This window comes from Lepidochelys olivacea (genome assembly GCF_965140295.1).
Source record: "Lepidochelys olivacea isolate rLepOli2 genome assembly, chromosome: 12".
Taxonomy (NCBI): Eukaryota; Metazoa; Chordata; order Testudines; family Cheloniidae; genus Lepidochelys; species Lepidochelys olivacea.
Window position 1 is genome coordinate 37,150,243 of NC_140422.1, and position 21,153 is coordinate 37,171,395.

Below are 21,153 nucleotides of genomic sequence, written 5' to 3' on the forward strand. Positions count from 1 at the left end.
TAGGGAGAACGCGTACCGCACCTGTTTGCACTGTCTTTGATTACAGACAGTACTCGCAGTGCCTCATTTTCACAACCACGTTCACACACACTTGCCTTTTCATTTCTCAAGGAACGAGACCCTTTTCGAGGCACAGTCGATCCTGGGAACGGTGACCTGTTTCCGCCTGTATCTCCAAGAAGTTGAGCGCAAGTTGCGTTCTGCCAAAGAGGATGACGACACGTAACGGAGGCAGTTTCTCTTTTGGACGCCCCTTCTTCTGCCTCCACTCTGCCAGCCTCTCCACCTCTTCCACTAGGTCTAGTTTGCTTCCAGGGAACGCTCTGTCTCAGGAGCTGGATCAAGAGCTTGCTTGGGCTTGTGTATCTCTGGGTTGAAAGCATCCCTCAAGCTGCACATGGTTTTTCTTCCCCCATTGCTAACGCAGAGGAAAGACGCTAACAACCCCTGGGGCAGAGCAATGAAAAAACACGAAGTTCACGGACCTCGATTCCTTGTCTTCAAAGCTCTTCATGAGCCCTGGTGGAAGTCATTGAAACCCAGGAGGGGAACAGCTCAGTGAGCGCCATCCCCCAAGGGGCGGCGAATCCTCAGGCTTTGCTGTCATTTTCATGGAGGTTTTTTTTAAAATGTTCCCCCCATTTTCTAACTTGCTCTTGTGGATTCTGGTGCTTTCACAGCCCAGATCTGCTGTGCTTACATCCAGAACCAACCCACTGCAAAACCTAGGGGGCTTTTTGCATTCTGTGGACGAAACCTCCCCATGGCCCTTAAAACAGGTCGGAGAAGACGTGTCATGCCTCAGAGCAGGAACAAATTCCCCATTTTCAGTCTTGTTCCGGTAAAAATCTCTGGGAGAGGAAATGCTGCCGCTGTCTGTGTCTGCCCTAGGTACCTGAATCATTCACCCTGGCCAGAATTCTGGGTAGCTCTAGGCTGACCAGATAGCAAGTGTCAAAAATTGGGACAGGAGGTGGGGGGCATAATAGGTGCTATGTGAGAAAGACCCAAAAATCAGGACTGTCCCTATAAAATTGGGACATCTGGTCAACCTAGCTAGCTCACACTGGGACTTATAAATGGTGTATTCAGAAGACAAAGAGCCCCACTCCTGCCAGCCTTACTCAGCTGCTCCAACTGACGCCTCTGGGCCTGCTCCATGAAGAAGAGGTCCAGGCTCAGGCTCAGAGTTCATAGATCCCAAGGCCAGAAGGGACCATTCTGATCATCCACCCTGACCCCCTGTGTAGCACAGGGCAGAGAATGTCCCCAAAACAATTCCCAAAGCAGATCTTTTAGAAAACTCATCCCATCTTTATTTAAAAATGGTCAGTGATGGAGAATCCACCACAACCCTTGGTAAATCGTTCCAATGGTTAATTACCCTCACTGGTAAAAAATTACACCTCATTTCCAGTCTGAATTTGTCTCACTTCAATTTCCAGCCATTGGATGGTGTTAGACCTTTCTCTGCTAGATTGAAGACCCCATTATTAAATACTTGTTCCCCATGCTGATACTTAAAGACTGATCAAATCACCCCTTACTCTTCTCTTTGTGAGGCTCAGTGAGCTCAACAATTTTAGGTTAGCACTAGAAGGCATGTTTTCTAATCCTTTAATTCCAGTGGCTCGTCTTTGAACCCTCTCCAATCAACCAACATCCTTCTTGAATTGTGGGCTTCAGAAAGAAACAAAGAATTTGCCTGACAGAGATGAGACAAACAGAAAGAACCAGCCCAAACAATGCAGTTGGCTGCCCATAGAGGTCTAATGCTTTGGGAGGAAACAGTTGAGAAACAGTAAAAGCAGGCACTAACCTCATGTGGAATGCTTTTGTGTTGATAGCAATCACCTTCTCACAGAAAAAGCTGAACACTTTGGTCCCTCCTTATAGTTACCACATTTACAACTGTACACACGAGGGACCTTTTTCTTTCATGATAATGGTCAGTAATAAATCACATCTCCAAGAGCTTTTATACCTTTGACAGTCAGAAAAAAAAACATACATCACAGAAATGTAGGCCTGGAAAGGACCTTGAGGGGTTGCCAGGTCTGACCAAAGGAACCCGTCTGTTCTGGAAGTTCATGCCTGAACCAAAGCCATATTCTCCATTCTTGGGCAGCTGGCTCAGGGGGGCAGGCTGTGCGTGTCTGTCTGTAGCTCCCCCAGCACCAGCCCCAACCTCTGAGCAGCGTGAGCTGGTCCATCCTCTCAAAGTAGCAGCAAATCAGATGTCCAGTGAGGATCACTAGTCCATTCCTCGTGGCAAGGAAGGAGAAGGGAGGGGCACAGCAAGGAATGGCTCATTTTGGTGTCACAAGTGGCTGGTGTTTGGGAGATACCACCACTTACTTCTATTACTCAAGTGGAGAGGCTGCAGGCCCAGGGCACATTCAGGTCCCCCTGAGGGGGTCTCTCTAGAAGGAGGCCAGTTAAAATCAAAGAACCGACTGATGAAATCTGGAATATCTGCACTAGCCCCTGTGAGAAGTGTCTCCTTTCGGCAATACACATAGATGGAACTTCGTCCCACCCCCTTCACTCCCCACCCCACCTTGGGGGTTTATCATACTTTCTGGGGCTGGGAGAGCAGGAGCCACATTGCAGCCTAGACTTTGCAACCATTCAGAAAACATTTCAGGGGTGGAGAACTGATTGATCATGGCCAGGACTCATCCTGGCTAAATATCCGGAACAGCACTGCCCAGGACAGGATGGGGGGGGATGGCATTGGGAGTGTACACCATTCACTATTTCCGAGGGACTTCCATGGTGGCCCCAGACACCAAGAGAAAGGCACAACTCTAGAGGAGAGAATCTGAACTCATGGCCCTTCTATTCAAGGGCAGTGCTTGTTTCTCTAAGATACCATGTGAATACACTAATCAGTGAGTCAGTCACCAAGGTCTACGAGAAAACAACAGTTTTCAGAGGAGAACTGTCTAAACAGAGGTGCTAAACTTCTTAGAGTGCCATAATTTGAAATACTTCCAAACTGGTCGATCAGTAGGTGATTGCAGGGGCAGTTCATGACAATTTCATGAGGGCCAGAGGATCAGATTTTCCGTAGCTCTGCACCAAAAATAGTTTAAGTATCAGAAAATAATGAGCAACTCATTGTTGGGAGACTGTATTGAAGTCACCCTTTGACCAAATGACCCAACATTTCTGCCACAAACTCTGTCCTGCCCTTGTTGTTGCATACCAGTTTTCAAGACAATTTCCCCTGTGCACATTGATTTTAGAGCCATTTGAAAATTAAACAGTTCCTTACTGGGCACCCTGTAGCTGAGGAACCCCTGGATCAAATGACCCCAGACTTGCATCACTTTTAGCTATGCTAGAGTGCTTTGAAGGATCGTCCGTTAAACCAGAAGCTTTGCTCTTGTGGCAAAACTCCCCAAAGAAGGCCCTGCAGAGTGTAACCTGTGTGCACAACATGCGCTCAGAAAGCTGCCCCAGGCAGGATTTGAACTGTATATGAGCGTCGCTCAGGTTCAAGGGCCACAGCCTGGCACCTTAAGCCATTTACTCTGACCTCAAGCTACCTGCCAACATTCTGGCTTGCGGCAGAGCTCCTGTCCCACTGCAGACGAGCAAAATGATTCATACATCAGCTTGGCCCCACTGGAGATTCCACTTTTGTCCTGAATAACATTGAAAATGTTGCTTCCCCAAAAGAGCGGTAGGGTCTGGAAACCAGCTGAGATCAAACCTGAGTGGATGATATCAGTGTGGCAAGGATCCGAAGCCTTGTTTGTGCCCCAGTAGGTGCAAAAAGACATCAGAATGGTAAAAAGGTTGATGATGTGAAACGTAAGGGGATGGTAACTTGGTACTCTTCACTCAAATGAGCCCAAATTTGAACCAGAAATCCCACCATAACTCCCAGTGAGGCAAAGCAAATTTTAACATAAAAGTTTGAGTAGGTATGTGGATTTTAGAGCAGTTAAGGGGAAATGTCAGCAGTTAAATAGTATGCTAGTCTCACCCTTTATATTATAGTGCTATAGCCCCCACAGTATGCCCTTAACAAGACAGAGGTTCATGTTTACACTCCTATAAGTTTTACCATTTTGAAACGCTTTCTAAAGAGCGAATTTCAATACTATACCAAAATACATACCGTAGACTTACATTTTCAAGAGTTTTGGATGCTTTAAGGCACCTTTTGAAAATCAGGCCACATTCAAAGCGCTGATATAACCTATCCTCTGAAAATCAGGTGCCTTTAAAAAGGTCTCTCAAACTAGGCACCCACAAAATCAGTAGTCACTCCTGAAAGTTTAGGCACTAAACAAATTTTACAGATCTCCTTGCATCAACTCTTTCATCCCTCATCTGAGCCCAGGGGAAACTGACACGTTGGGGTAACAACTTTCAGACCTTTAAATGTGCTGAAGGTGTAACAGCCACATTTCTATGGAAAAAACAGACAAGACTAAGTTCACAAAATTTTTGTTTTTATTATTTTAAATTGGAAAAGGCTCCTTGGGTAATCATGATAGGTGTAAAAGTCACACACACACACACTCACTTTGTTCACACAGCTTTCTATCCGACACCTGGGATGCAGCGGGCAAGCACTGCAAAATCACTGCTGTCTTTTGCAGAACAATCCTTTTCCTCCCCAAACCAAATACAAGCAGAGGCAAAAAATCCCCCTCCACCCCCACAAAAGGACACAAACTGGGACAGGTGCATTGTTTAAACTACAGTTCTGATTTTTCATGTTAATGTTTGTAGCATAAGAGGTTTAAGTGCCAGAAAGGGAGGATCAAGCAGCATTTCAGAAAGAAAGTTCACCTTTCCTCTCTCTGCTACCATTTGTAGAAGGCAAATAGCTGGCGTGTTACTTATATTGTGTCATAGGATGCACATGGCACTTTACAAACACTTAGGACAACAATGGTATTGACACCAGATATGAACCGTACTCTGAAAGGCCAGTTGGAGACTGTAGTCTGTGCCACATGAAATTGTTAATGAAGGATACACACAGGAATATCTAGGGGAAGGAAGGGGGGGGCAGAAAAAAAATCAACCAACAAAGGGCATATTGCTTTGATAAAGCAAATGAACACAACTAACTTAAGTGCTTTTTTGTCAAGATTGAAAATTAGAGTGCAGCCCAAACAAAAAACCCCATACATAATTACACATTTTAATTTAGCACACACACACAAAAACCAGTTGCACTCACATTTACATAAGTTACCTCATTCTTCAGATTGAGCTCAAGTACGTTCCACTGCTTGTCTGCCTGGGACCACAAATACCAACATGCAATCCTGTGGCAGCTGGACACAATGAAAGAAGTTTGGCCATGTGAGTAGCCATCTACACACACAAAATTATATATTATCTTCTAAGCTAGCAATCTGAGATCAAACAGCCCCATTTCAACACATGAAGCCAGCACTTGCATTATGCTCAGTGATTAGTTTTAAATAAAAATAAAAAAAAATGCTCCTTAAATTAAGAGTCATCCAGTAAAGTAAAAATTGAGCCCGTTTCATTTTTCTCCAGCTGTTTGCTTCTCCACAGCACGTCTTCTGTAGAAGTTACCTCCTTTCCCCTATCATTTCCTAAGGAGCTGCATCTCTTCCCTTGATACCTCGTGCCAGAATTGCTGCAGCCACACTGTTCGAAACAGACAGCAACTGCAGGGGAAAGTGGATACCCAAAGCTACACATTTGCATTCTCCCTAAATAAACAGAACTTTACAAGTCTATCTGGACTGCCAAAAACCTTCTGTACCAGTGCAGAGTCCTGTTGGGTCACAGCAGTTTACAGCTAAAAAGAATTCCAGCCCAACACATGGACATCTTACTCGTCGTTACAGGTTCTATGAAGTTTCTTGGATGTGATATTGAGCTAGAAATAAACCCACATTCAGGAAAGTCTCCAAGGGTGTGACAGAGTTTCCAGCTGCTTCATGGGCATCTCTGATTCCTAATGTTCATGCACTATCCTGAGTGTGCTTCCATGGAAACACCTGTTAGAGGATGCTGAGCCACGGTTTGTCCAGTAGCTGCTAGGTCAGGTTGCAGTGCAGATTGCAGGGGTTTGGTTTATGTATTCCTCGGCGCTATTGCCAGCAGAGCATTCCTAGACCAACAGACTGACCAGTCAGAGTCTATTTCCTGTCTGCACACAGGGCACTTTCCCCAAAGGCTTTCCATTGTCACAGAAGAGACACAGGGTGCCTTAAGTCTCCATCTCAGCCTCCTCTAACAGGTGTTTCCCTTCAAGCACCACTCACAGGACAGTGCACGAACACTGGGAAACAGAGATGCCCCCAGAAAGGTGGGAACTCTGTCGCACCGTAGAAGATGCAAACTCCACCACATGGCTCCTCATCTTGGGCCAGCTCAGACACGCAGACCCCTCCCTTGTAAGCAACTGCTCCTCCCAAGGACGAGTGCCTTCACCCCAGAGGAACACAGCGCCTGGAAACACTGTACCACCCCCCACCCAATGACAATTCTTCAACTAACCCACAAGAGAGGCCCATCAACCTCCCAATACCAAGTGACAGGATTCCACACGCTTGAAGTGCACTTATGCTGCGCAACGCTGCTGATTAGAGAAAACCCTTCCCACAACCAGATGCTTCCGCACTCCAGCTTTCACTATGCCACTGTAGCACAGGTGATTATTGGCATTATCACAGTATCTAGGAGCCCCAGTCACGGAGCAGGACCCCACTGTGCTAGGCACTGTACAAACTTGGAACATGCTTACTTCCCCCGCCGCAGATTCAGACACCCCTGAGAAGTTCTCCTGTGCTACCAGCCACAACAGCCGACCCTGCTTTTCTACAGGCTCCCCATGGGCCAAGCAGAGGGCTGGCGGAGGCATCTGGAGCCACTCAGAGAGGGCCCGATCCTGCAAGCATTCTGGGCATGAGCCAAAACCCACTGATGTCATTGGGGAGTCTTTCCATCGACTCCAATGGGCTTTGGATCGGTCCCCCCATGAGCACAGAGGGCTTGCAGCAGCAGCCCTTTGCTTTTGGTAAAATACTTGGAGACCATTGGCTTGGCGGGACTAGACTAGTGCAGAGTCCCGTTAATGCAGGGTAAAATATCATCTCGACCTGGACGAAAAGCAAGGGGCCTCCTGAACGGGAGGAGAGCTCGGAGTAAGACTATCTATCCCCCCACCGCCAGTGATCAGTTCAGGTGGAGAGACCAGTAAGTTTTTCAAGCTGCTCTACAGTACAGAGCGGTTATGCCACCATTTAAATACTTTTAAACAGGGGTTTCACACCCCAGTTTTCAGGGGCACAACAGACCATCCTCCATCCGCAAGTGACCGGTCTAGTGCGAGCGTCAGCACACCTTTGCTAGGACGCAAGCACCGTAATGCTCGGGAGACGATGCCAAGCCAGAGGCTTCCCCCGCCAGGAGTGACGCTGTTTTCCAGTTGTTGTAAAAACCCGTTGTCAGGGATCAACCCTATCCACAGCTTTACGATTTCACAGTAATGCAGAGGGTCTTGCTGGGCCCCATCTGCAGTAAGTGGCGTTCTCCAGAGGGGAAAAAAAAATCCTTGATTAGTCACTGGCTATGTTGCCAGTAGGACTCAGGAAGCTGGCCGGGGACAGGATATAAAATCTCGCCCTCCAGGGCATGTTACAGCCTGCAGGAATCAGTGCAGCCAGACTAGACCTCTGACACGATCACTTGTGTACGCTGTCATGGGAGTAGGCGCTAGGTCCATGGCCAGACCCCTCCGTGACTGGCAAGACATCGCTTAAAATTACCACCCCACCAATGAGACTGCCCCACTGAACCTGCTGATGTTTTCGTGTAGCTTACGCCTTCGAAGTGCCCCTCCTCTCTCTCTCTGCCCTTCTGCAGCCTGACTCTGAAAACGGCTGTGTCAAACTCTTCATGGCACCTTTTCTTTCTTCTACCTTTCCGTGAAAAACACGGGTACACCTTGGTCCAAAGGCCCCTACACAGACTGTAGCCTGGGAGGCCACTGCTCCCCAGAGGTGAAGTACCAATTGCCATGGCTTCAGACCTCCGCCAACTTTCCATTCACACAGGGCCAGATCAAAGGGAATTCGCCTCTGAAATGTCACAAGGTTGAAGGGCTTTTTTTGGCATGAGCCCGGATTCCAGTCACTGTCTCTCCAGCAAGAGAATGAAAACCACGATGTGCCAGCAGTTCGGCCAGGTATGTTCCGACACTGAAGTTAGTCGGGCACCCTATAAAAGAAAGGAGCTTCTAAAAGGGCAGAGCAGTCTCTGCACAGCCCTCTCCCTGGGTGCGGAGCTGGCTACCGTGCCAAGCACATCTCGAGTTCAAAGGGCATCCATGGAAGAACTCGAAAGCTGCCATTAAAATATTACGCAGACACACGCTCTAAGGGGGGCACTGCGCCAGTCTGGAGATCAGACACTGCTGGGCAAGTGCCGACAGCATAACAAGAGGACTCGAACACAAGCATCAAGACTATATTTGTGAAAAGCCCCCCCCCCCCCATCTTCCACGGCATGATGTCCTGGGGCCACAGGTTACAAAAGCAGGGTTACCCCCGCCCCAACTCCGCAGCCAGACTTAAATACGGGGCAGTCTAAGTGGCAATCACGACCCATAACATCATTCTAATAAATCTTGGTGTACACATTCTCTTTACACATTCCCCCAACTGGGTACATAACACACGAGGGATTGGTTCTACTCTGAGATCGGCTACCGAGTCAATATAAGGGTCTATGTTTGATGGAACAACTCCAAAGGAGTCACGAGTCTCTCAGGTCAAGTGCCCATATTGTATTAAATGCAGGTTCATTTTTAAGTGCTACTGTGGAAACAATTCAGGAGAGTCTGTTAAGGGCCAGATTTTTGATTTCCATATGTAAATTAGGGCAGTTATGGACACATTTTTGCCTTAGAAATTAGACCTGAAAATGGCTGCTCAAACTCACACCTGCAGACACCTAATTAGCCTGCACAACTGCACCTACAATAGCCAGTGCTTCTTTTTGCTTGTGCATTTGCACAGGTGCAGCTCTGAGCGTCTGGTGTGAAGGACACAAAGGAAATTCAGAACTAAGGTTGAGAAGCTGGTTTTAGCCTGTGCCCACACACCAATGACCAGAGAAATAAACACCCTGCCAGCATTCCACAGCCTTAGCAATGGTGTGGGACGAAAGCTAATTCTCCCTCCTGCTGGGGTAGAAAGAGGCATAGCCCCTCAAGCTACACTGAGCCTGCCTCGTTTGTATAGGTTATCCAGACGAACACTACTAACATTCCAGAGGCCCTCTCACTCTGATGTGTGCCTCGGTATGGTTCACGCTAGGGACAATTGAGTAGGAAGGCAAGGAGAAGTGCCCAGAATTTCTCTGATCCACATAGATTCATGCAACTTGATATAACAGGGATTAGTCCCATGAGTGACACAACCTGCTGTTCTGAGCCACTGAGGGACACCACTGTTCACGTGCAGCTCAGGAAGGGAATGATGTGAAGGCTGAAGTCGGAGAAGCAGCAACAAAACTGCAACAGGAGGGAATAAGTTTCCTGTTATCAGTGAAATCAGCCAATCAGCTAGTCTCTCCCACAAAAGCAGCACAAAATCATCCCACCCCATTGCGCATGTATTCCTGCTTACAAACGGAGGTCTGGAAGGTCAGAGGTGGAAAGGGGGAGAACTTGCAAGACAAGGAGTCGTCCCACAGATGGAGACGCTCTGATGGGGGTTGAAAGACGCAATCTTTAACAGTCTTCCTCCTCTCCAAAAGGGATTGGGAAAAAAGAAAGGCTTGACTCCAAGTAAAATTTGCGTCCCTTATATCCCCGCTCCCACAATCTGTCCCAAAAGAAGCTGTTGGGGAGATCGCTTCTATAATAGCTGACAAGTGATCAATAGCAGGAGACACGTTAAAATGCACAGTTATTCATCAGCTGCCTCACAGCTGCGGTTCTCCCAGCCCCTGATCCCAGGCTCAAGGCAAAGAGATGGAGGAAACTGGAAAAGGAAGGCAGTTCCCTTGATATGTTATACCTCTACTCCTTCTTCATCCAGTTGCGGATTCCTGCATCTCTTTCTACCCAAGACTGAAGAGAACAAAAGTGTCTGGAAAACTTTTGATCTGTGGATGAGAGAGATGGGGCTCAAACCATAATCCTTCTGCTGCACAGTTACCTGCTGCCTGACTTACAGTCAGCTACCAGTCACTTTAACGGGTCTCTGAGGCAAGCAGCTCCTTTGCTTTCGAAGCAGAACACTGCCAGGTAGGAGATGGTGGTTGGAATTCTGGACTCCTTCCCACCTAGCTGCACCTTCCAGCAGAGCTCAGATAGCTATGTTAAGAGTAGCTACAGGAAATTAAGAGCAAAAGCTTCCTGAGATAGCAGCAGTGATTGTGATTTGGGACAACATAGGAGTGAGGGGTGTCACTAGAAGAGAAATCCGTGTTAGGTAGGCGAAAGAATACAAGAACCCTGCAGTATGGGGACAGGGGAAGCCATGAGAGACAGAAGTCTACAGGGGCCACTGAAAAATAAACAAAACGTTCCCAGTGAAGTGTCAGTAAAGCCGCTGAGAGGCACCAGAATGAACCACAGCACCATGGAATTCCTAACTGCTTCCTTTACACTGCCCAGGGGGAAACAACACATCACCGGCACTGGCCTAGCCAGAAATCACATTTCACAGCGGCTGCCATCCAGAGAGCGTGCAGAGGTGACAGTCAGAAATTCATCATATTTAGAGGATTTTTAGTTCTTTAAAATGAGAACTTTAAAAGTCTTTAAAAAGAGCCACTTAAAATGAGTTAAAACTGCAGAAGACTCTCCTCCAATCTGAACTGGTTTTGTTTGGAGTTCCATACTGGGGCCCTATAAAGGGAGCTATGATTCCCCCTTGGCCTCTAGTCAGAATCAGACTAGAGTCCAAGAGGGCCATGCGGGCAGCGAGCTCTGGGAGGAAGCACAAGGGTACCTGTGGAGCTGTTTGCAGTGGAAATCCCTTCTCTTACTGTTGAATCCCACTTTGATTCCCAAACCAAGCGCAGAGCTACCTCAGGTTTTTCCATCAAGGCTGCATTATAAGGAAGGGCCCTGGAGGGGGCGAAACACACATTAGTCATTTTTGAGCCACGCAATAAATTGGCAGGTAATTTGCAGGTGGGGGTGTGGGGTTTTTGGGTGGTGATCAAGTCTTCAAATTGTTAGATTGGGCCGGTTGCAGGAAAGATTTAACACGACACTTCACTGAAGGGTTTGCCTTCTGCAGGGATGTGCCAATGGCTAGAGCAGAGAGCACGTATATAACACGTCCGCTATATCGATTTACACGTTCCTCAACATTGGCCTCTAAGGAATTTTGCTCTGATACATTCTTTTAAAAATGCAAGCATGCTCACTTCCCTCCTGTGTAGGTTCCCTCTCACTATGCAGAGCTGTGTCGCAGGCTATATAGAAAGTACTGCCAGGGAGCAGTGTGGGATTCTGTTTATATTCTAACAGGGATGTGTAGACTTTGGCAAAAAGGTCTTATTGAAAAGTGCATGCTTTTGTTCAGAGGTACCACAGGCAAGGGTTCTGTCCTTGGCAGGAGAGAGCAGAAGCCTTCTTCACAATCCCTCCTCTGTCCACCAGGGGCCGCCTGTCAAGTCGTCATCGACTGAATGTTTCTGAGCATTTCATCGAAGGCCTCTCGGGACGGTGCTGCGGCATTCTGGAAAGAGACCTTGATCCTGCTGTAGAGGCTGAAGGATTTCAGCTCCAGCCAGATGAACCCAAAACGATCGTCGTCAAAGAGAATGAAGATGCCTGGCGTTCGCTCAGGGCTGGTGAAGCCATGTCCGGCAATGAGCCCCGTGCCATAGAAACTACAGAGAGGGAGAGAAGCAGGAAAAACAACAACATGAACTGCATCATTGTGGCAGCTTCAGATGAATTTACTGTACCAGAGCAAACGTGAGGTCCATCTAGACCAGCCACCAGCGGCTAGGACCTGATGGTTCGGAGGAAAATCAAACGACCCCAGAATGCACCTGAGTAGATGTGCCATGCTGCACAAAGGGGGAGTTTTATCTGCTGACTTTGAAGCAATCAGTTCACGCCCTGAAGCATGAAGGGCCATTGCCTCCATCTTCACAAGCATGAGAACAATGCTACAAACACTCACCTGCTCCTTTAAGTGCAGCTACAGTATCTGACTAAGCTAAGGATCGGTACATGGAAGCTAACCTAACATCCCTGCAGCTATACACACGAGGATTTGACTTCAGTTTCAAGGATCAAACCAGACTAAACAAAGGCTGATAGGCTGGGGGCATGAGACCTGCGTAACCAGGCCACATCCTGGCTGTGGAGGAAAGGTGGGTAAAGTTCAGTGCAAAGCCCTTCGCATGCAGTGAGAAGGGCACATCTGAACAGCGCGTTGCTTCTTGTTTGGAATCCGGCCTTTGGGGATTCCTGGAATGACCCGCTGCAAGTTAGTTAGCACAGATGTTTGGCTGAGGATCATTTCTGTTTGGATCCAGACTCTTTCCCCCCACCCCTTCACTTAGCAAGGTGCCTCACTGAAGACAGCACCCCCACTATCTAAAAATAAATCATGCTGCAAGCTGCTCTGCATCCCCACAGATCCCATTCATTGAGGGTGCTGAGCACCTTGCAGGATTCGGCTCAAAGCGCACAAGCCCTGAAGCAGAGTCCGAGGGAAAGGGCAGCACATTCCCATGGTCTTGGGAGACAAGTGTGATGCACAGGTAGGAAGGACCCAGCTAGGGAGGATCCTGAGGAACAGGGAGAAAAGGGGCAAGTGGCTCATGGAGAAACAGAGCAATAAAGGTAAAATACGGGAAGGATTATGCCCTATGGCACGATTGGGGCAGGATCTGCAGGGGAGGTGAGATAGAGACAACCCTCCTGTCCCGGCTTGCTATCTGCCAGGAGGTAAAAGGAGCAAAGGAGATTGCACTAGATGGAGCCATAGAGGCTGGAATACTGATAAGAGATGGTAAGCTCAGACTGAGTGCTGAGGCAGGGGGCATCATGCTTTGGGTATCAATGCAGAAAGGCTCTGGGGGGTTTTCACCCCTATATTTTCCCCTGGGTGTCCTGTCTGGGCAGGGGAGGGGCAACGAGGGAGCAGTGCTAATAACTGGGCCTCTTTCTGAGCAGGTCTCAGTTGCTTGCGTGGGGGCAGGGTGTGTGGGAAAGGCCGATTAACCACATTCATTTACCACATCCGGCAGGTCCGGGGATAATCCTCGTTCCTCGATATGACTCCCACAGGCAGCACAAAGGGTTGCGAGGTTGGTGCCGACTCCTGGGCTGCTGCTGCCCCCGCAGCCTCCGTCCCCTCAGCCCCAGCGTCATCCCTCTGCACAGGCTGCTCCGCTTGCTGCGAGTCGCCCTGTCGGGAGCGGCCCTCCCCTTCGCCCTGCCCTTCCTCCTCCTCCTGCTGCTGCTGCTCCCGGCGCACCTGCTCCTGCACCTCCAGGACGATGCGGGAGAGCTCATTGAAGTTGCGCAGGTTCTCGATGTCAGGGAGCTGGATGGGGTGCGCCAGGTCGATCTCCACCGTCTGCTGGCCAGCTGGGATATTGGGATCTCCCTGCAGCAAGGAACAGAAACCACGCTTCAGGACACCACGGAACAGAGCTCATGCCAAAAGCTCAGACACTGGTACCCCTGCAGCTGGCCAGCAAGTTTCCTCCACCCTGGCAATGCCCAGTTCCACAACAGCGCCCCCTGCTTGTCAATTAAAAGGTCCCACCCAAATCCCAGCAGCACATGGCCCTGGACCTGCCTGCAACACCCCTGCACCTGGGATATGGCACCAAGGCCCAGCCTGTATGTGGAGACTTTATCAGAAGAGATGGGACAAACCGAGTGACGTGTCAGGGTGGGCCTGCAAGGTTGAAAGGGATGGCTGCTAGTGTCTGTGAGGGGCGGGGGAAATCTCAGTTACAGGTAATCTGCTCCGAGAAGCACATAACCAGATGTTCCCACAGAATGGACTGGGGGTGGGAGGAAAGCGTCTTGGATTCAAAAGCATTTCGCAGGCCAGCAGAAGCTCTGCATGGTAGGATTTCGCTGCTGCGCAGGCAGAAGACAGGACAGATAGTAGCCCAGCATTCTGGAAAACCCTAGCATTGGGACTATTTGCCTAGATGGCATTTCCCCAAAGGCAAAGAACAGCCAGGCTAACGAGTGTCTCCCCCCTCCCGCCCCCAGGAAATTGTACGTTCTTCTACATAACAATGAATTTATTCCCACCAATTCCCTAGGTAAGTTGGTTCTGCTGTGACAAAGTTATTATACCCTTCTCTAAGTTACTTATCTGACCCCAGTCACCATAGTATTGAGCGCTTTATTCTCACAGCATCCCGGTGCTATTATCCCCATTTTACAGATAGGAAACTGAGGCACAAGTCAGTGTAATACCCAGACCTCTAAACCCCAGCAAAGTCAACGGAAGCTAGGAGCCCAAATCTGGGCCTTAGTGACTTGTCCAAGGTCACACAGGGCCGAGCAGGTAACGGAACCCAGGTCTCCCAGATCCTAGTCTTGTTCCCTAACCATTGCATCATCCCTCCCTACCCCAGACAATCACCTCTATCACACAGATCCCTGAAACAAGAGAAAGAAAGAAAGGCTGTAGTTTACTACCCTGATTTCAAGGCAGTTGGAACCCGTCAGGGAGCTCAGGAGAGAGAAAAAAAAAAACACTCACAGTTATTTTAGTCCCTTTGGCTTTCTTCCCATGAAAACTCAGCATGACAATCTCCAGGCCATGGCTCCCATAAGTTCCCTTGAAGAGACCCGGCTTTAAGAGGTCATCAGCGCTGCTAGGAGGCAGGTAGATGCGTCGGTACGTCAAGCAGTTGCTGCAGAACAGAAGCTGGTCAGGCCATTTACAAGAAAACAATGCGATATTGATTCTTCGCCAAGAACTTAGGCTACCCTCCACTCCCCTTGCCTGCCTTGGATCTTCTAAAGAGGTCTGTTAAAAAAAGGGGCAAGATCTTCACTTTCTGGTATTTTAAAAGCACTCAAGATTTTGTATAGCACACATCCACCTACCCCACCTCTCCCAACCCCCCTTCCCCACCTCCAAAGAGTCCGTTTGGCTAAGAGATCTATCAATCTGCAAAGGCTGTACTTGTACCTAAGCTACAGCATGTCAACCCACCCCTATTTCTGGCAGCACCAGAGGAACCCAAGGTGAGTGGAGCCTATTTAAATATCTGTTGAAGCAATTAACTTCTGATAGCTTTGAAAATGACATTTACTGCTAGTTGGTATGTTCCCAGAAGCTGGCACTGTGTAATTTGTGTTTAGCGCAGTATAAAGCATATTTTGTGCTAAAATATATAATCAGCAGATGGCCTGCAGGGATCATTGATATTCACATCATTTTAAAATTCAGTAAGATACATTTATTCATGTCTGAACATTGGTGACATCAGAGCAGACCTTTTGGAAGCCTTCTCAAACCATTGCTAGCTTTGAACACTCAACAGCTGCTGCACATCCTCTCTATCTCCTCACTGGTTGTCCCCTACGACGACCCATAACCATTCCTTCCATGATCAGTTTTTCAGGGTTATTTTAATCTCCATGCCTGATGCAACCCAAGTACATAAGTTTGGGCCTGTTGATTTCGAAGAGAAGGGGCAGCTTCTCTCCAATAGTATTTCTATAACAGACATTTGTGTTTTCCATCCAGAAGATCTGCAAGAGTCTTCGCCAGCACCACATCTCAAAAGCTTCCATTTTCTTCTTGTCAGCAACATCAGTTTCCTATGATTCACAATCATAGGTCGCTATCGAGAAAATTAAGCTTTTCACCAGTTCAACCTTTGTATATTGAGACACCATGGTTTTTCCAAACTTTTGTAAGGGAGGCCATTGCTGACAAGCTGGTCCTCGTTGTCTTCTGATTTCGTTGGAACAGCCTTCTCAATTGAATATTTATGATCCCAGATAGTTTAATTCATCTAGTGGCTCTACAACTTGACTTAATCGTGCTGTCCACGTGCATTCCATTTTTGTTAATCACATCAAGGTGCATGCATTTCATTTTCACCTCATTCAGGGATAGTGTATATTAAAAACAGACTCCAACATTCCTTGCATTCCCTCAGTGGTTGTAGCAAAGAGCACTGTCTCATCACCTATCTGAGGTTGGTTAAGAGGTGTCTACCAATGGGAATCTCAGCTCCATCCACTTTGTCAAAACCTCCCAAGGCTTATCTCATAGCAAGTTGTGTACACATGCTTGGGGACAGAAAACACATACTTGACTCTCACCCTGTCCAGTGTAAAACCAGTTGCTATCACCCGCTGCTGTTCGCACTCTGGTCTGCTGTTGACAGTAGAGACTTGCAATGAGTTCAACGAGATGCTTTGGAATCCCCACGTCTGTTGGAATCCTCCGAGAATAGTCAGGTCAGAGGGTATTAACACTTTTGAGTCGTCAATGAAACACGATTAGTGGGAGATTATACTTCCTGCACTTTTCAATGATGCAACAGATGTTCACAATTTGATCATGCATGCCTCATCCCTCTCTGAAATCATCCTGTTGTGAGGGAAGTTCTGCTTTTATCCTTTGCTTTGTGCAATCCTGGATTATCTAGAGCAAAACTTGGCTTGTGTGCGACAACAAGATGATACTATTCTTATTACACTTATGTAATCTTTTTTTGGTAAGGACAGAAAGATTGGATTCCTTTTGTCCAGCCAATTTCTAGTCATCCACACAGCACTGCAAATTTACCACAAGATCAATAACGCAGTCACCAATCACTTCAACAGTTTTGCTGGTACACTATCTACCCATGGTGCTTTCCTTGGCTTCGCTTTCACAATAGCATGCACGATTTGTTTTTCCAGGATCGATGGCTCCACCTCCATACTCTCTGTATTACAGAGTGGCTCTAAGGAAGGATACAGATTTGCACAATATCATCTCCACTGACATTTGATAACATCACCTTCAGTGAGGGTTCCACCATCATGATCTCTTATTGTGTCTGCTGACAGGGAAAATTTTTGTAAGTCTAACCACTCTAAACATACCTTTTGTTTCCTCTTTTTGGCTCTCAACCTCTGTGCATTTTGCCCTTCTGCATTTGCTCGTCTCATCTAATCTGCTTTTGGAGGTGTAGGCTCAGTTCTTTGTACTCGCACCTTCGTTTTTCAGTCTCCAAGCCATTCTTTTTCACTCTACATTGTTATTCTGCCAGCTCAAACATCATCTCTGTCAGCCACGCTGCGATCCAATGCTGACTTTTCAGAATATGTGCTTTGGCAGCTTTGAGCAGGAGTTTTCATTTTATTCCAAAGTGAGTTTGGGGTGTTCTCCTCTTTCTCCTGTACTATTGCCTCAAACCTGTTCTGGACAGAAGTCCCATAGTTTTTGTTGATTCTGGACAGATCCAAACGTAGTAGACCTGCCAAACATCTTATCTTTCAAGTTTTCATTTTATGTTTGAGGCTAACAGCTGACTGCCTGACCCACACGGTGTGCACTCAGGAAAGTCTTTATCCATTAGACCATGATGCTTCCCAGGGGTTTCCAGGGCTGTGAGGCACGTTGCTTCCACCTCCCCTTGTCTGTGCCTGCTGTGGGTCAGTTCCAACACCATCAGCCTCTGACAACACAAGCACTGCCCTCCAGGTCTCCGCAGGCACTATTCTCTCTTCACAGGTCAACGAGAGGCATACACCAACCCTCAAGTCCTCCAGGCATCTCACTGCAGTGCCCCACCTTTGATGCACTGGACATTTACAGAATTCTCAGATCCTCTGTTCCCAAAAGAACCAGGACACCTCAGCTTACCAGATACACTACAGAACTCAGCTCTGCTTAGATTTGCACTTAGATTTGTTGGCAGCTAAAGCAAGTTTAACAAAGAACAGAGATTCAAATGTACTGGAAAGAAAGGGTTACATATAAAACACAATCATAACTTGCATACTAGAGCCTAAACTTAACTCACAAGATGCCCTGCTGTCTAACCGTGACCTTAAGAGCCACTGGCAGAGGGCCCACTGTAGTGTAACTCATATCAGGCCTAACATACTCATTACACTCAACACGTTGAAGTTGCAGCATGTCTAAAAGGTGTCATGTAAGATACCACCCATACACTGGCGACCCACTGGTCACAGAAATCATTGTGTGATGTATGTATGGGTAGTGCATTAAGAGTAACGTATGGGAGCTGGAAATATGTTCTTAAAATGCCTTTGGGAGGCAAAGGACAATGGAAGTTTCTTTCCATATCCAATAAACAAAGCCAACAAGCAGCAGTTTAGTAAGAACACCAGAGGACAAAGTCTGCACCCCAGGACAACTTCCTGGCTCTTGAGGCACAGACTATGGGTAATATAAAGGGAGCAATTAGACATCCGAGTTCTCTATCACTTGGGGAACAGCACCATTTTATTCTGTGAACAGTGACTCCCCCTGCCCTGGAGGGTTGGAGATGCTGGTAACTTGATGTGAGTAAGAAAACTGCTTAGGCCAAGACTGAACCTTGCTACGATTAAGCTTTAGTCACTAGAAAGCGTGCTTTATTTTGTTTCGTCTGTAACCATACCTCTCTTTCTCTTGCTTAGTATCACTTAGATCTCTGTCCTTTGTTGTTAAACTTACTCTTGTTTTATTACAAAACCCTCTCAGTGCTGTGTATTAAAGTGAAGTGTGAGTCTTCAGACTGACCTAACAGGCTGGTGTGCTCGGTCTCTTTGGAGGCAGCAAATCTAATAATTTCCACATGTCCAGCAAGAGGGTCTGAACACTGCAGAGACATCTCTGGGGGAACTCACATTGTTACCTGCAAGGCAAGCAGCATCTTGAAGAGTTTGCTGGCAAGGCAGACAGACATGTGTGTCAAGAAGCTGATACAGCTTAGTGGCAGCAAAGCTCTCACTTGCTGAGGAAGAGGGGTAACAAGTGGTTCACAGCCCTGGATGTCCTGAGCAGGATGTCACACTAATTAAATCTATCTTACCCAAATTCTTCTCCCAGAGTTTCTCCTGGCTGTGATCCTTTTTAATGAAACAAACCCACTGTCAACTTACCTCCTAGGTGAAAGATGCAGATTGAGTCTCTGTAGCTGCAGTTATAGTCCGAAAAATCCATTGTTTTCACTTGCAAGCAGAATAAACCTGCTTGTGTTTTCCTATCTGTAATTTCCCCTGGAGACTTTGCAATCACTTGATTAGCATTTCGCTCAGAGTGTAAATATCCCCTGTAAATACTTCACAATGAAGTATACAATACTCAATTTACATGTAGACAGAAACTTCTGCCTGAAAGAGACTTGTTTACCACTTCTGGTGGCTGGCCCCAACTCACAGACTTTATAAAGATGATTTCCAGCATATGCGTACACACACCCCTTACATATTATCTGTACATACATTTTGCAATGACAATGACGACCAGTGTGACACAGGCTTTCAGTAGAGACCTTACACAACACTGTGGTGAACTAGTACGTAGATCCCAGACCCAGGGGATCTCTGGAAACTTTATGCACCCAGTGTCCTCTGGTAGTCAGCATCAAGAGCTCCCTGAGACAAACACTCAATCTCCTTTATTGCTGCATTGTTACCAAGTCAATTTGGTTCCTAGCCATACTGTCAGGTGACATCCACATGCATAACATCTAGGGTGTTGGGTGAAGACGGTGTTTGTAAGGACCAACTGATTACAGCAGCAGAATTCAACTAAACCCCTTCCTCTCTCCTTTTATAAACCCAGACCACTGTTTCCCACTACTTCTTTATGAGAGCTTACAGCTCCAACTTTCACATTCAGGTCCTCAATCACAAAGGAGATCTCTTTGCTTGGCGTTTTAATGAGCGTCTTCCTAAGCCACTCACAGAATCCTGTGCTGGGGACTGCACCTTGCTGTGGTGGGAAGGCTTGTACAATTTTAAGATCACACAAAATCAAATGACCCAAAGCCATCTACTGTGCACACATCTATTCCAAGTAACTGTATGGCCTATCACTGTGTCCCCCTGCTGCATCTTATCTTTCACTACGCTTAGAGTAAGGAACTGTCTTACCATGTGTTTGTACAAGGCTCAGTGAAACAGGGCCCAATCCAAATTAAGGTCCTGGGGTACTATCATAATCCAGATGATGGACCAGATGAAGACTATTACATACATTCATTGTCTGTGCAGAAAATACCATCCTCTCTACAAACACAGCAGAGGCCCCTAAAACAGGAGCCTGTGGAAGGGAAAAGATCCACTCACATGTGTTGCAACAAGGTTATCAGTTAACCAGGAAGACCAATCCAACAATACAGCAGTGAACTGGGCCAAGTTCAGGTGCCCCTAACCCCGATATTTAGGAAAGAGCTGGGTCTCCTTACTCGTATTGGCTGGTGTAGATGAACTTCATCAAGATGAGCTCTTGCATGTGCTCATGGAAGATATCCTCCAGAGTCCGGCCCCATTCTTCCCTCAGCCACGTCCGGAATTCCTGCAGCGCGCACACAGAGGAGAGACATGTAAAACCAATGAGCCACTCGCAGACAATTTATAATTGGGACGGTGCCTTAGCTGCACAGCATCACTCTTGGCCTTGCAACAAAATTCACGTAGATGGTCAGCGAGGAAAAAGCCCATGCGCCCAGCTGGTTATGGAAACAAAAATACCTACTACTTTATACAGTCCTTCTCATCCCCCACCCTCACGGCCCTTCATGAAAGGGGAGCAGGACCACTACCCCCATGTGAATGATAAAGAAACTGGAGCACAGAGTGGAAGTGACTTGTCAGACTGGGAATGGGACCCAAGTCCTTGTTGTCTCGGTCCTGACCCCATCCCCTGGATCATGCTACATGGTGTATTGATCATCAGAAAGGAGGAAGACTCAAAAACACTAGAAGATTGAGGAAAATAAAATTCCATTGACTTGTAGAATTTGTGCTCCTAAATCCCAGGCTCTGGGAAACCTGTCTCAACAGCAGCTCTAAGCAATCTCTGAAAAGCTACTACTTTAAGGTGAGTTACAATTTCATGACAACAGCATCCCTACTGAAGATATCAGCCTCTCAAGCGATCTTCTGAACCTGCATTCTTTACCTTCTAAATACAGAACCACCAGTTACTACGCTCTCTCTCACAC

General features: G+C 47.2%; 1 protein-coding gene across 2 annotated transcripts in view; it reads right to left on the reverse strand.

The window, feature by feature from the left end:
* Window positions 1–4,452: 4,452 nt before the first annotated feature.
* Window positions 4,453–21,153, reverse strand: part of FBXO31 (F-box protein 31) — a 40,130-nt gene continuing 23,429 nt past the window's right edge. For both annotated transcript variants that reach the window (XM_084644930.1, XM_084644929.1), the window contains 4 exons: window positions 20,395–20,504; window positions 14,724–14,877; window positions 13,228–13,601; window positions 4,453–11,865 (listed from right to left, as the gene is read on the reverse strand). In XM_084644930.1, coding sequence (XP_084501056.1) covers window positions 11,643–11,865; window positions 13,228–13,601; window positions 14,724–14,877; window positions 20,395–20,504 — 861 coding nt within the window. In that variant the 3' untranslated portion in view covers window positions 4,453–11,642. The remainder of the gene's footprint in view (window positions 11,866–13,227; window positions 13,602–14,723; window positions 14,878–20,394; window positions 20,505–21,153) is intronic.